The sequence below is a fragment of the Aplidium turbinatum genome, chromosome 7 (assembly GCF_918807975.1).
Source record: "Aplidium turbinatum chromosome 7, kaAplTurb1.1, whole genome shotgun sequence".
NCBI classification, from domain to species: domain Eukaryota; kingdom Metazoa; phylum Chordata; class Ascidiacea; order Aplousobranchia; family Polyclinidae; genus Aplidium; species Aplidium turbinatum.
In genome coordinates this window covers 26,711,377-26,725,719 of record NC_137478.1, presented here as the reverse complement: position 1 = coordinate 26,725,719, position 14,343 = coordinate 26,711,377, and the positions used below count along the sequence as shown (strand labels likewise).

At 37.8% G+C, this 14,343-nt stretch overlaps 1 protein-coding gene across 1 annotated transcript; it reads right to left on the bottom strand.

Moving 5' to 3' along the window:
- Positions 1–4,224: 4,224 nt before the first annotated feature.
- LOC145773895 (uncharacterized) lies at positions 4,225–9,966 on the bottom strand. Its single transcript, XM_082585019.1, has 6 exons — positions 9,900–9,966; positions 7,341–7,443; positions 7,121–7,243; positions 6,390–6,653; positions 4,747–4,859; positions 4,225–4,299 (listed from the first exon to the last, which is right to left on the bottom strand). Exons 2-6 carry the CDS (start codon positions 7,411–7,413, stop codon positions 4,225–4,227), a joined length of 648 nt encoding a protein of 215 aa, XP_082441145.1. The 5' UTR covers positions 7,414–7,443; positions 9,900–9,966.
- Between the last annotated feature and the right edge of the window lie 4,377 nt (positions 9,967–14,343).

Sequence of the window (14,343 nt, the reverse complement as noted above, 5' to 3'; positions counted from 1 at the left end):
ATATTAGCTTTGGTTATTTTGACAATCCAGTTATTACGATCAAACTGCTCTAGCGCCAAGTTGGTCGTAATAAGCGAAGTCTTCTGTACTTTTATGCCGGTTGAACTCCCCAGACAGCGAAACCCGTCATTTTGCGTTGATTCAATGCAGTCTGCAGACGTTGAATCAATGTGAAAATGACGGATTTTACTGGCTGGGTCATGATTTCATATAAATTTATAACGTGTCTTTTGCTAAAGTTTTGTAATCTTGACGCCAACGTTGATATCTAATCATGAGAAATGCCTCAAACGCGACTATTCTGTGCTTGGTTTTTAGAAATATGTTTCAGGTACACTCAGACTTCATAAATGCAATAATTGTGTTTTGTTAAGTGAAGCCGGTTTACCGGGGTTATCGGATTATCAAAAACCTAGGAAGTAAGTGAAATGCATAGAAGTAAAATCAGTTTCATTAAATTTGCGTCAAATAGCATTGAGTCCCGATCTATTCGACTTCAGATTCACCAGGTCCGGCTTTTGTCTTGCTTTTATGCTGAGTGGAAAACGGCTACTCGGCAATTTTTGTCTTTTGATTGTTTCGCAACTGAAAAGGCGGCGTTTACTTGGGCGGCGTTTCTTTAAAGAAATGATTCCTGACTTTTTTTTAGTGACGGATGCCTTTCACGTCAATTACTTATTGAGTAGCAAACTCGTCCATTTGTGTTGTTGCGACGCAACCATGTAGGCCTACAAATGGGGAACAGCCTCTTCCTGTGAATGTGGGGCCAAAAAACAGACCGCAGACCACATCATCAACGACTGTACCATCTTCAAGTCACCTAAAGAGTGAAAGGTCTGCGTCTTGGATAATGAAATCAAAGACTGGCTGCTCTCTAGTGGCTTTCCAGTGTAGTCCGGGAACATCGTGAATGTGGAGTTGTAAAAGGATACACGTGGATTTTATGTAGTTTTTGAAAACTAAGTTAGCTTGTTGCCTGTTGGGTAACTTTCTTTGCAAAGCAAATAATTCGCCACTTCTCTTGCACTCAATTTCAAGATCAATCGGCAATACGACTATGAACAATATGACTTGCTTTGACTTCATTTTTACCGCAGTTGGATACTGCGTTGACTCAGGCTGTCAGCCGAAGAAACTCGCTCATTAAAAATAACAAGACTGTTTTGCTCGGCCTTATAGCCTACTGCACTGTTTATACTATAGTTTGTAAGCTACTGCAAAGGTGCACGTTTTTACTTCCACTACCACTGTGTCACAACTGCAGAGTAGGGTGGGCCGTTTTTGACTTTTTTTCTAAATTCAAAAACGGCTAGTCAAAAAAAGTGGCACATGCATGAAAAAATTACGTGTGCAAAATTTCATCAGTTTGGGGGTGCATCTTCTGCCCCCGCAGGGGGGTCAAACTTTTAATTTTTTGAAAAAAACGGGAAATGTCACTTTCCGTTTTAACATATTTTTTTTTATAAATTTTCTACTGGCTAGTTATAAATTGTAAATGGGATGTACCCAGAACTTTCCTATGTAAAGGCATGTTCGAAGCTTAAGGTTTACTGCCCCCGCATCGACGACCAAAATGCTGAATTTTTACCAATTTGAGATGCTATTTTGTCATTGCTCAATAAACAAACTTGTGGCAAAAGGGCGAGATGGTGTTAAGTTAACGCTGTGCGTTCATTTATGTTCTGTCCATTAACTTTGCAGGATGATACGAATGAGGTACGAACATCAGTACATAGGCTATTTATGATAAAGAGTTAGGCTACAAAAAAAAAAAAAAAAGAATAACCTTTTGAAGTCAAATTCTAGAGGTGGGCCTAAATTTCAGTAAAATTTAGACCAAATGAAAGAATCTGCAAAGTAAAAATATTTGAAATCGGTTGTTGTAGCCTGAGTGTTCCAATTTTCTGCAATGTACTTTCCCGCAAGAAAATCGTGTCCCTGTTACAGAACAACAGTTCCTTCTTGATCAAAGAACAACTCGCATAATGGTGATTGATGAACTTGATAAATCGGCCACAAAATCTAATTTTAAACGTTTTCCGAGGAGAGTCGCAAGATCAGAACAATTCCGTTCTTTACGTGAAGACCCAGGAGCAGGCACAAGTAGCGCTTTGGTTAAAACACCTTTAACTTCTTATTCAAGCTCAGAAACTTTGTCATCCAATGAAGAACGCTGCGAAGATTTTGATTATCAACCCAGTTTTGCCTCGGAAAACCCCAGAAAAAGCAAGGTTACTTCCAGTTTAGTAGTATTTGCTGAATCATGCGATCGTACTGGTATTTCAGATAGGTCTGCAACACTTATTGCTTAATCACTTAGCTACAAGATGCAGTAGTTTAACGGATAGCGAATCTCAATCAAATAAAATAAGATAAAAACAAAGTGAAAAGAGCGAGAAAAAAATGAGGTTTACAACTCAAATGGAAAGTAGGCCTATCATGTGCATAAATTTGCAAAGCATCTATTTTGATGACCGAAAAGATTAAACCATCAACCAAAATGAAATTGGTGGACGACTTCGAAAACATTTCGCAGTTGAAGAACACATTACTTTACTTGAGGAGCCAAGTTATTTTACTGCAGCCAACTGATCTAATGTGTCAATAGCTACCGGGATTCTTGAATATCTTGGATCCAATAAAATTAGCTACGATAATGTAATAGCAATTGGATGCGATGGAACCACAATAAACACAGGTCAAAAAGGCGTCGTGATAAAGCTCCTGGAAGATCATTTCCAAAAGCCACTTCAATGCCTACTCCATAGGCTACTAATGAATTGCCTCTTAGGCATCTTATAAAAGATATGGCAATGCTAGCAGACCTGATAGCTTCACTGGGCCCATTATAAAGCAGCTAGCCAATGTCACACAACTAGATGTTGTAAAATATAAAGCAGTTCCTGCACCAGACATTGAAATTGATGAAAATGACCTCAGCACTGACCAAAAATAGCCTCTACACATGCACAGAGCAGTGAAAAGTGGAGATATATCAATTCATTTCGCATATAGGAGTCCAGGTATGATGAACCACTCAAGATGGTTGAACACTGCCAATAGAATTCTACGTTTATATGTTGCATCTAACGCGTCAGCTGTATTGGTGGAACGTGTGGACTATATTATGAATCTTTATATTCCAGTATGCTTTGCCATTATAAAAGAAAGCAATTTCACTAATGGCCAAATACATTTCTTTAAAATTCTACACTCTGCTCAGAAGCTATCGAATAAACCCCAATATCCTCAAAAAAGTAATATAAAGGAATGCGTTTTATGCCCATCCTGAAAACATTTGTAAATGTTTGTAAATGACAATATTGTGTAAACAAAATCATGATAACAATTCACGTGGAACTGTATAGTACATTCCATTTACTGAACATGCAGATCATGTATTGCTTTTATTCTGAAGTAAATTATAGGTTGCGTTTTATAGCTGCAACTGATCAAACGTAGGCTACTATTGCTTTTAGTTTAAGCAAGACTACGTCTTATAGTTTGTCAGTTCGTATCATCCTGCAAAGTTAGTGGAAAGAACATAAATGATCGTACAGCGTTAACACCATCTCGCCCTTTTACCACAAGTTTGTTTATTGAGCAATGACAAAATGGCATTTCAAATTGTGAAAATTCAGCATTTTGGTCGTCGATGCGGGGGCAGTAAACCTTAAGCTTCGAACATGCCTTTACATAGGAAAGTTCTGGGTACATCCCACTTACAATTTATAACTAGCCAGTAGAAAAATTTTAACAAAAATTATGTTAAAACGGAAAGTGAAATTTCCCGTTTTTTTCAAAAAATTGAAAGTTTGACCCCCCTGCGGGGGCAGAAGATGCACCCCCAAACTGACAAAACTTTGCACACGTAATTTTTTTATGCATGTGCCACTTTTTATGACTAGCCGTATTTGAATTTCGAAAAAAAGTCAAAAACGGCCCACCCTACTGCAGAGGGCATAACAAATCAGATAGGCTAATGCAAGTAGGCCTACTTCGCAACCGGTGGAAACTTTACTGTGTCGGCTTCGTTCGCCAAGCTTCCGTCACTGGTTCAAAGCATCTACATACGCCGGTCTAAAGCAATGGTTTTGTGTTGTTTTATTGTCAGAGACAGACAACTTTTGAGCACACAGTGGGCTTCAAATCAATGCAACTATGTTAGTATACAATAACGTATTGCAACATCAATTGATAAACAGACTCTTCGCTACTTCATCTTCACTGGGCATGGTTGTCTTCGAGATTCATGAGATCCTCTCTGAGACGCCCAAGGTCCATTTCCACCAGAGACATCTTTGAAAAAGTGCAAGTTAAGTGTTAACTTTTGATATAGAGCTTAAAATGCTGTTTTTTCCACAGGTGTTGATTTTAGGTCAATTTCACATCTCGCGATATAGCCTAACACATTTTTAAATTTTTTGTAATAGCCTACCCTACATCGTGGCAGAAAGACGCAAGCAAACCAAGTTATTGACCAAAAGTACAACAATATAATCTGCTCAAGCACTCCGAAAGTAGCTGACAGCGATCCGTATGTGGGACCTCCTACTTTGGGTTATAGAAATGCTTATTAGAAAGTTTTTAAAAGTTGCTTAACTTTGATTTCCTGGTTTTGAAGTAGCCTACAAAGCAGAAGCAATAGGCTATTGATCACCAACAAAACTCAATTTCAGTTAAAGCTCGATGAGGACGAACTTCTGGTTTTTATAACCGGAATATCTATTTTTGTTACCCATTTACCAAATTCTTGTCCTGGTGTCGATTATGAAGCGCTTTCAATGCTTCTCCAACAGAAGTATCCTCGTCGTTCAGGTTAGACTCCGTATTGGTTTGCTTTAAGTTGTTGATCTCTTCTACAAAAATTCAATATGTTCTTATTTTACAAATTAGCTGCGACGAGTAGGCTAATTATGTTTCATCATGAGTAGCATGCTTGTGGACCACAGAGTTACATGTAGACAGCAGTATTTTTGATGTTCCGGTAGGCTGAACTACTGTATTAGTAGCCTAAAGAAAATTGTAAAATAGTTTTAAAGATTGTAGCCTTCATGTAATGAACATCGTAGCCTACACAGTAAAAGCGTGATAAAGCCAAATCAGTCAAAGATAAACTAAAAGATCTGTAGGCCTATGTAGCCAATTTCATCAACGTGCCCTACCATCTTGCTTGAAAAAAAAGTTCAGTTCAGTTTGTTTTTGTTTCTGACAATCACACCGAAAAAACAATATATGACAAACATAGCAGAGGTCTAGAAAAAGGTAGAAGCGACAAAACGCGAAAAAATGCAGTTTGATGATATCGGCTACACGAAGATCTTTTGTGTTAACGTCAGGGTTAGTCTATCTATGGTTAAGGGAGTCACAAACTTACAACATTTGTCTTGTCAACCGCGATGAAATCAGACATTTTTTTTTATAATCATTTATGTGGCGTACATTGCAGTATCTCGGATGTCGAGTAAGCTACGATTAATTTGTTTTTCTTGAAAAATCTGCTTAGAGTTGTCATTGCTACTTTCTGGTTGACAAAGTTGTGTACAATTTTACCGACCGCTATTCTCATCCAGCAGTGGCGCAGCTAACGCAGAAAATTTTCAATGGGGGGTGAAAAAATTGCATAAGTAAGACCATTTTAAACCATGTAGCAGCCAATATTTACTGTGCAGCAAAAAAGAAAGCAGGCCTATGACAAGTTACAAAACGTCATCAGATGCGGATCCGGAACGTACGGTAGGCGATTTCAACAAAACACGATGATGTGTAGGAAGGTCTATATCAATCCGACCTTGCAAATACACTAAATAACTTAATGGCGTATAACCTGTTAATTGATTGTGACCTTTAACAAGGTTCATGGGTTACTTTAGCATCAAAAAGTTACGCAAGCCTATTGCAGCATTTTAAAGCTATCTTATCTTTTTGCAAAAGAAAACAATAAAAAACAAAGATTTATGAGACCTTGTCAAATGCAATCTGCAACGTGCGGTGATTCAGCGAATTGCTTCTGAGCTTTATCTTCAAGAAATTTTAGTAGAAAATGAAAAGATTTCACGGACAAATATCAAATTAATTTTTTCAATGAATCTGATCATGTGTTACCAAAGATGGATTTAGGTGGGTAATAGCGATAAGAGGGATTCCTGTAGGGGGTAGCTTACTTGCAAACTCTGGCCGGGATCATTTTAAAGGCCGCAATCTTTAGGTTTATTTTTGGATTCTGTTAAAGCCTTGGATTTTTAGGAGATCACAAATAAGCTGGAAGATATGGACATTTCAAATGGAAGGTATGGACATCTCAAATGAAGGATATGGACATCTTAGACGGAGAATACGGCTTAGGCCAAATTGAATTTCTAGCAATAAAACTATCACACTGTAATTACTTTTTGGCTTTACATTTTCCATCCTCTCTCTCCCAACATCCTCTTCTTTTTGATTTCCCTGTCGTTGAACTAAATTTCTTCGATCGCTGGCATCACCTTCCTTGGTGAAGAAGGCATCTTCATCAGGCTCCTTATCAGTAACAAGATGTTGAATGACGTAATTTATCGGAACAACCAAAAACTCTTGATCATTAGCTTTTGATGACGTGATGAATGGATCTCTAACCGATGTGTCAAAAGAGCTGGTGTCATCATTTGGCGTCACTGCGTAAAAATATTCTTCATCATGAAAGTGTTTTCGTGAAGGCTTAAACTTGTTCAACCGATACAGAGTAGGCTACAACAGCCATGCCAGAGTAGGCTATTATATAGTTCTGTTTGTTTTTATTTCTGACCATTACAAAAAAACAATAGCCTATATGCCAAACATAACAGAGGTCTAGAAAAAAGTAGAAGCGACAAAAATACAGACGTTATAACGTGCATGATACCAAAGCAGGACAATCAGTTTAAAATATGCCAGGTTGGAACACCTCAGTAGAATTTTTAAAAATTTAGAAAAGGAAAAAAGGCATGAGGTTGTGTTTCTTCTATAGTGATAGCCTACGAGCGTGCGCAATTAGTTAGGAAGAAAAATGAAGGCTTTCGAATGTTTTTTTGTTTTTTTTGCCATTTTATTACTTCAGGCATTGTTGACCTGACATAGCATTAGCTACAGTACTGTAGCTTACATTTGCGAGGTTCGTCACGTTTCACCGCATCATAATCTTGGCTGATTTCATGCATTTGTGACGCCAGAGCGTGAAGCTCGTTCTGTAGATTTGAGCTAGCGGAGGAGTGGAGGTCTGGAGTTTCTGTTGAAGTAAAACAGCATGAAAATACTATTGTGTACTTTCTAGTTTTCGAAATTACAACAAACTATTTCTTTCTACTCTCACTTAGTTTATCCACCTTTGCTTAGCAGATCTTGAATGAACTCTTTACAAGTTGAAGATAACTCTACTTCATCTTCACGCAACATCATTAAAAATGCTTCCAACAGGCAGTCTGATGTCTGCGAATAACAAAGTAGTGTGAAGTGCAATTGTGTTTGCAAAGATTAGAAAGGTTCTTAATCACCAAAACTTATGTCCAGACGTATCAGAGCCAGTGGTGTACGCAGGGGGGAATTGGGCCATGCCCCCTCCCCTTTAAATTTTTTTGATTTTTTAGTGTTGCTGTGATTGTGTAATGCAAATATGTTACTGTTCAAGAGTGGTCTTGGGTAGCAGGGGAGTATTAACCACCCCTTGTACCCCTTATGGTTTGAAAAACGTTTTAGGCACTTTTAGTAAAAAGGAGAGGCCCACCAGTAAATCTCGTAGATGGAAAGGGCGAAATGGTGCTCACACAGCCCTGTAGAGTGGCCTTCTTTTTCGCTATGTATATTCAGAGAGTGAAAATTTTTGTTTAGCACCGTAATAAATTGCATTTGATTTTTAAACTTTCACAGAGAGATTCGATTCATGCTTTAATCTGAAACCATTGCCTGTTAATCGAACTTTCCGGATCGAACTATTACAGTTTTTACTTATCCGTTTAGCCCACGAGCATGCTTTTCATATTCACAAATCTAATAATTCCATCCAAAAGTACACAGTGACATACGCAAAGACCGTAAGAGTTTATATTTTACCAACAAAAGCCTCGGCTACGTCATTAAACCTTGGTTAAAAAAATGTCAAATTACAGTATATCGAACGCTCTCCTCCTCCAGTAACAAAATCCTGCGTACGCCATTGAACGTAGGCCTACCCTCAATACATGTGGTTCATTGGGTTGGGTAAGTTCACCACGCCGTCTACGTAAAACATTATACGCGACATCAAGCGTGTTATATCACATTTTTGTTTTGTTTTCAATACAAAATCTATCTAAATGAGTAAACTAATTGCTGCAAACTAAAAAATTATCGTCAATGCAAGCTGAGTATGGTTGGTTAATCTTACACTATGCGGCTTACTGGTTATTATTAGCAAATAGGCGTTCTTTCAATTCGTTTTCGATTAAAAAAAGATTAAATGCCCCCCCCCCCCTTTAGAAAATCCTGCGTACGCCACTGATCAGAGCCATTGATTCCACTGGTTTCCACAACTCAATGAGTTTAGATTTAGGGCTTGCTGCATTTGTAGGTATCTTCTCGTTGTATTGTAACAGCAAGCGTAAAAGTGAAAATAGATGGAGGTTATCCAAATCAGTTCAAAACTTAACCAAATGAATATTTGAGTGCCACAGAAATGTAATGAATAATTTAGACGGTACGCATTTGTTATCAGTGCATTAAAAAGCACATTTTGACCCTCTACTGAATTTTGTTAATGTAATTTAAACATAAATACAATAGCCTATTACAAAAGAGTCTATTCAAAAAGATAAATAATTAAATTCATTTACGAGAATGGAACAAAAATTGCAATACACAATAAATGAAATTGCATTAAATATTTTTGCATTGCAATATGATGTTGCATCATTTAAGAAATTTTTTTTATGAGCAGCCATAGCCCAGTTTATGAAGTAGCCTACTTTTGTTTCAAACAATCAAAAATGGAATTAATTTTAACCTCTAGCAAAGAGAATTTTCCAGGCACACCACTGATAAGCTATCTTTTCATGACAGGCATTCAACGTCAAATCAATAAATTTTGGACATAAAATAAATAAATAAGGATCTAAAGGAAAACGGAATTAAAATTTCATGGAACTCTTTGTCATAATGATCAAAACCCTGGGAGTCACTTCGCAGTGAAACGGAAGAGCAATTCCTTTCCACATGTTGACTTTTCGTTTCAATTTTATCTACGTGTCGTTGTTGCTGATCTTGATGCTAATAGTTTTGACAAAGATAAACCTTGAAAGCATCGGTCTGTGCATTAAAGTCTTCAAAATGATGAAAATCTCCGAAAAGCGATGATGTTTACCCAACTGTGCGTTTTCTACTTTGACAATGTTGTTCGTTTCTAACATTATTTTAGGCATCTGGTAAAATACATAAATAGGTTAGGCCTACGCATTACCCAAACTCCATAAATAAAAACTTTAAAATTTTTGCCATTTCCATCAGTGTGAAATAGAAATTCCTTTGAGACCAATTAAAGGTCACCCATCCAGGTAGCAAAATCCATCCATTTTCACATTGATTTAATGTCCCCAAACCGTAAATCAATTTAAACAAGAAAATGATTTTGTTAGCTAAGTAGTTTTGAGCGCCAAAACTGCATCTACAAAAAGTAGGTCTGTATAAACAAAAAGAATTATGTGCCACTACCCCAAACCAGTGCCACCACCCCAAACAGCCAATGAGTCTTTTTTACATTATAATCCAACAGTCTACAGACGTTTAATTAATGCAAAACACGATTAATTTGGTGTCTGGGACGATTCCATCATTTCGTTGCCCGTTGGACCAATCTAAGTTGTTTCATGTTAGTGCTGATAAAAAAGGTCGTCCAACAACCAAGCAAGGATAACCTCGTCATTTAGGAGTGGCTGGTTGTCTTCTTCGCTTTGAACTTTAGTTCCATTGTAACTGTTTTTATTTAATGCCGTGGGCAAAGGGTTGCAGAGGCTCTCTGAAATAGTAAAGAAACAAATAAAATATTTTCATCAGTGTCCAACGCGTAAGATTTTGTCTATGTTTTGACATAACCTTAACAAGTAATAATATACTTACCGTATCATAGCCTACTGATGCACTTTCTTTTAAATATAAAGTAACAATTGAATGGGTTAATGGCACAATTTTTTCTATTTGTTTTGCGAAGAATCACCACGGCAAAAAGCCTGTTGGATAAGTTGCCAAGCAAATGCATTGAAATTCATTATAGAAAAATTGTATTTTCTGAATGGATGGCGCTTTGTCAGCTCATTTATTATTTAATGAGATAATAGAAAATTTGTCAAAAAGGTGACTGGCTTAAAATATCACTTCTAATATTTGTTGTGATACAGTAGACTATGTCACAAAAGTGTCAACACCTAAAAACCACGCCATGTCATTTAAATAATTCCTTCGACAACAACATTTTAACAATAGGAAACTTCACTCTGCCAGCCTCGGTAACCGGCCCTGCGTCAAAAACCTCTATAAGTTTGCTAGGCTACCCATCAAGGCTTTGTCAGTCCGAGGATAAAGATGCATTACCAACCAATCACTTCAAACGAGATATGAGAACAACTAACAACTATCGGCTGATGGTGTTGCTTTGTTAAACGATTCCTCATTCTGTTTGTAACCTGTATTACTTGTCGCCACCTTTTCCACCTCAATTTTTACCGTGAATGTTAAAAAAAATATTCCTTGGCTGTGTGTGTTGTATCGAGTAGCCTACTTTATTTGGAACTGGTGCATATTATCTATGAAATACATCACACATAACGCATAGGTCTATGTAGGCTATAGCCTAACTTTTTGTTTCAAAAGTGGGAAAGGACAGCAAAAATCGGAAGCTTCTTGGCTTGCGTGGACTCATCTTCCTTCAATCATGCAATAAATTAGTTGAATTTTTGCTTTAATTTTTCGTAACATAATAAGATTAAATTCAAATAGTTTAAAATCATATCAAAGCATGTAACATTCACAAAGTCTTTTATTTAAGCTTACCTATTCCAGCTAATGTCACTAGTAAAATGGAAAGAAAAATCTTTTTTGCCATCTTGAAATGAAAGCAACCGTTGGCCATCAGCAATTGACATGCAATTTCTCTAATTTCTGGTACCGTATGCGATACTATGTTACTAACCAGGGCTGCAGCCTGAAACTCAAGCCGAAAGTAGCCTACTTGGACGTTTTTGTAAAACTCGAAAAATTTCTAAACTCGAAATTTAAAATAAAAATTCAATAGGGTTTGAACTTACTAGTTTAGCTGGTTTGGAAAGAATTAAAAATATATTTGTGAATGCCAACCCGAGACCGGAACTCGAGTAAAACCAAAACACTACAATCTTGCTATAAATACAATACACTAGCCTACATCTATAGGCAATCAAAACATCATTTTTTACAATTTCTGCATGTTTTCTCGTTATTCCTGCGTGTAAGCCCTTTCTGTAACGCCTTGATGATCGGATATTTTCTACAAAGAAACTATAAATGTTCCTTTATCTCACCCACCAATCATCGTAGGCTGATTATATTACACAATTTATTCTACCAAATTCATTTATTATTTTACTGTAAGTATCAAGCAGCCAACACTTCTTTATGTACAGTATTATAAGGCTGGTACCGTAGTTTATATGGAAGCTGTGACAAAACTAGATAATCTCTAACCTTTTCGTTTGATTGTATTTTTTTTCTCTTTTGCTGTTTACCAGAACTGTCGCGTAGCTTATTCTAGGCACAAGCTAAGGTTCACTTTAAAAAAACTATAAATTAAAAAATCGTTTCTAAAACAACATAACCCAAAACTTGATTGTTAAGCAATGTACTGTAATAGTCTGTTCAAAAAATTACTAAGAACCAAAAGTCATCAGGGCTACAGACAGGGGCGCCGGAAGCAGGGGGGCGGATGCCCCCTGCCCTCAATTTTTCTGCAGATGGAGGGGCAGGGTGGGCAATGGTGTCCTTTAAAAGTCGTGTAAGCTACTGCACATTTTGCAATATAACAATTTTTGCTATTCGCTTTTAGCCTATTTATGATCTTTCATTTTGCCTCAAAATACTATTTACGGCACAAAATTTTGCCACTGCAACACAGTAACAGCCTTAAAACTCGTTGTTTGCAGCCATCGTGGCCTACCGGGAGCTCCTTCTCTGCGGCCAAATCTGCGTGCTTGGAAAGCAAAATACAAAATAAAAATAGCGATAGCACAAGTAAATAAAATTAAACTTGCAACAATGCTAAAATGATCACTTGGCGTTGTTGAAGTCTGGGCCTGGGCGACGTCCTACAATAGAATCGTTGCACCACGCAGTAACTGCTTTATCGGGATTGTAATCCAGTGCTGCAGGACCATCTAACGACACTCGCACGAGTGTCTCCAATGTGTCTGATTTTAAAGAAGTTCGCCACTCCCCTAGAATTCTTTTTAGCAACGAAAAACAACGCTCGACATGTGTTGACGATGACGGCAAGGTAATAAAATAAGTATTTCAATGATGTGAAGGACATTAGCCTACTAAAAGAAGCATAATTTTTGCAAAATAACTTATGATCAAAAAAGTTTCCCCTCGGATGTCAACTAACCTAGTTCTCCTTTTTAACAACGATTCAATGTCCGACAACATCGAATCGACATAAAAACTACAATATTGCCAGCCGATGTAAATTAGCACTTCAGATTAAAACTTTGTTAAAATAAACGTCGGGAATTACAAACAAGACTTACAGCGCTGGTGATCACAGATGAATATATTCCATCAATAACAAATATTCTCGCACAATGCAACTATGGCGATTATGACGCGCTGACCTAATTTTGCGTCACTCTTTGATACTACATATTTTCGACAGTTAATCCACGATCATTTATTGCGAAATTAAATAATTGGCTAGAAGATACCGGCGGCCAAACTTGGCCAAATGAGGAAGTAGCACCGGCGGTCATTCAAGTACTACTTAGCGGCCATGGCCGCCGCAGGCTGCTTTAAGGCTTAACAGTAGGTTACATCATTATAACATAGCATGATGCCCTTCTTTGTATACCGGACACTTGTAGGCTATCATTACTCAATACATAGTGAGCTGATAAATTAGCAGTATCGCTATATCTTATCTTAAAACTTGAAAAAAAATTGGCCTTTTAGTAAACAAAGGTGCCCTTTTTTTGTAATCTTGCCCCCCCAGTCAAAAATCGTTCCGGCGCCCCTGGTTACAGAGTAATCTAGCTTATAAATTTTTGTGACAAAGCATCTCCTCCTATATCTACAGCACAGCATCGAGTATTTCAAAATTATTAATGCTGCTTAGAAAATCTGCAATAACCTATAGATTACAGTAGTTCTTAACCAGGGGTCGACAGACCCTCAAGGAGTTCGCAAAGCGTTTTCAGGGGGTTTGTGAATGTTTCCGAGCTTGCAGCATGTGATTATTTGTGTAGTCTATTACAGTGACTCTCAAATTGTGCGTTGCGATGTGACGCCCTGGTGCTTGGTTTGAAATTTCAAAGAACATTGCACTAAGATTCGGTTTTCTCACTCAAAAATTTTTCCGGGTTTGCGACCGCTTCGAAGGCACCAAAAGGGGTCCGCCAAAACAAAAAGGTTGAGAACCACTGGTATAGAACCAACACTCCAATCGTCACCCCACTGTAATATCTCAGCAATCCAAGGCAGTACTATTGGTTTGGAGGCCGTCTAATTTTTTTTTGCACAGTAGGCCTATAGGCTAATAATCTTTTGACCTTTTTGCCTGCATTGTATAAGCCAGGGGTGTGCAACGTGCGGCCCGCGGGCCAAATGCGGCCCGCAAAGAAAAATTGTGCGGCCCGCGAAGATGTGCCAGTTTTGAATTGTGTGCGGCCCGCGAAACGTGTTTATAATTTAATTTAGCCTAGTAGTCTACGTGCGAACAATTCATTGTAGAGTGGATTATTGTACATTTCCACCTTCTGTTAACCATTTTAGAAATCTCTCACCGGCGACCGCTAATCCGATTGTATTTAATTATTTGGAACGTCAGTAGATCAGAGGCACGGAATTGCTCAGAGGATAGCTCAAACTATGAAACCGTATTCTGACAGTAATTTTGTGAAGCAGTGTCTAATCGATGTCGCAGAAGAAACGTGCCCTAAAATGAAGAGTGCGTTCGAGAAAATAAGTCTGTCACGGTGGACGATAGCGAGGCGTATCGATGATCTTGCCTGTGATATTAGTGACACTCCCAGGGATAAGGTGGAAGAACTTTGTTTCATGGAGTTTTGCGATCGATGATAGTACGGACCAGAAGGACACAGCACAGTAGGCCTTATTTGC

Excerpts from the sequence above, each read along its gene's own strand:
- LOC145773895 (XM_082585019.1), bottom strand. The coding sequence starts at position 7,413 with ATGATGTTGCGTGAAGATGAAGTAGAGTTATCTTCAACTTGTAAAGAG. Across the intron at positions 6,654-7,120 it reads ACGTGACGAACCTCGCAAAT|TGACGCCAAATGATGACACC; the intron begins GTAAGCTACAGT and ends ATTTTTACGCAG. Across the intron at positions 4,860-6,389 it reads GGAAAATGTAAAGCCAAAAA|AAGAGATCAACAACTTAAAG; the intron begins GTAATTACAGTG and ends GAATTTTTGTAG.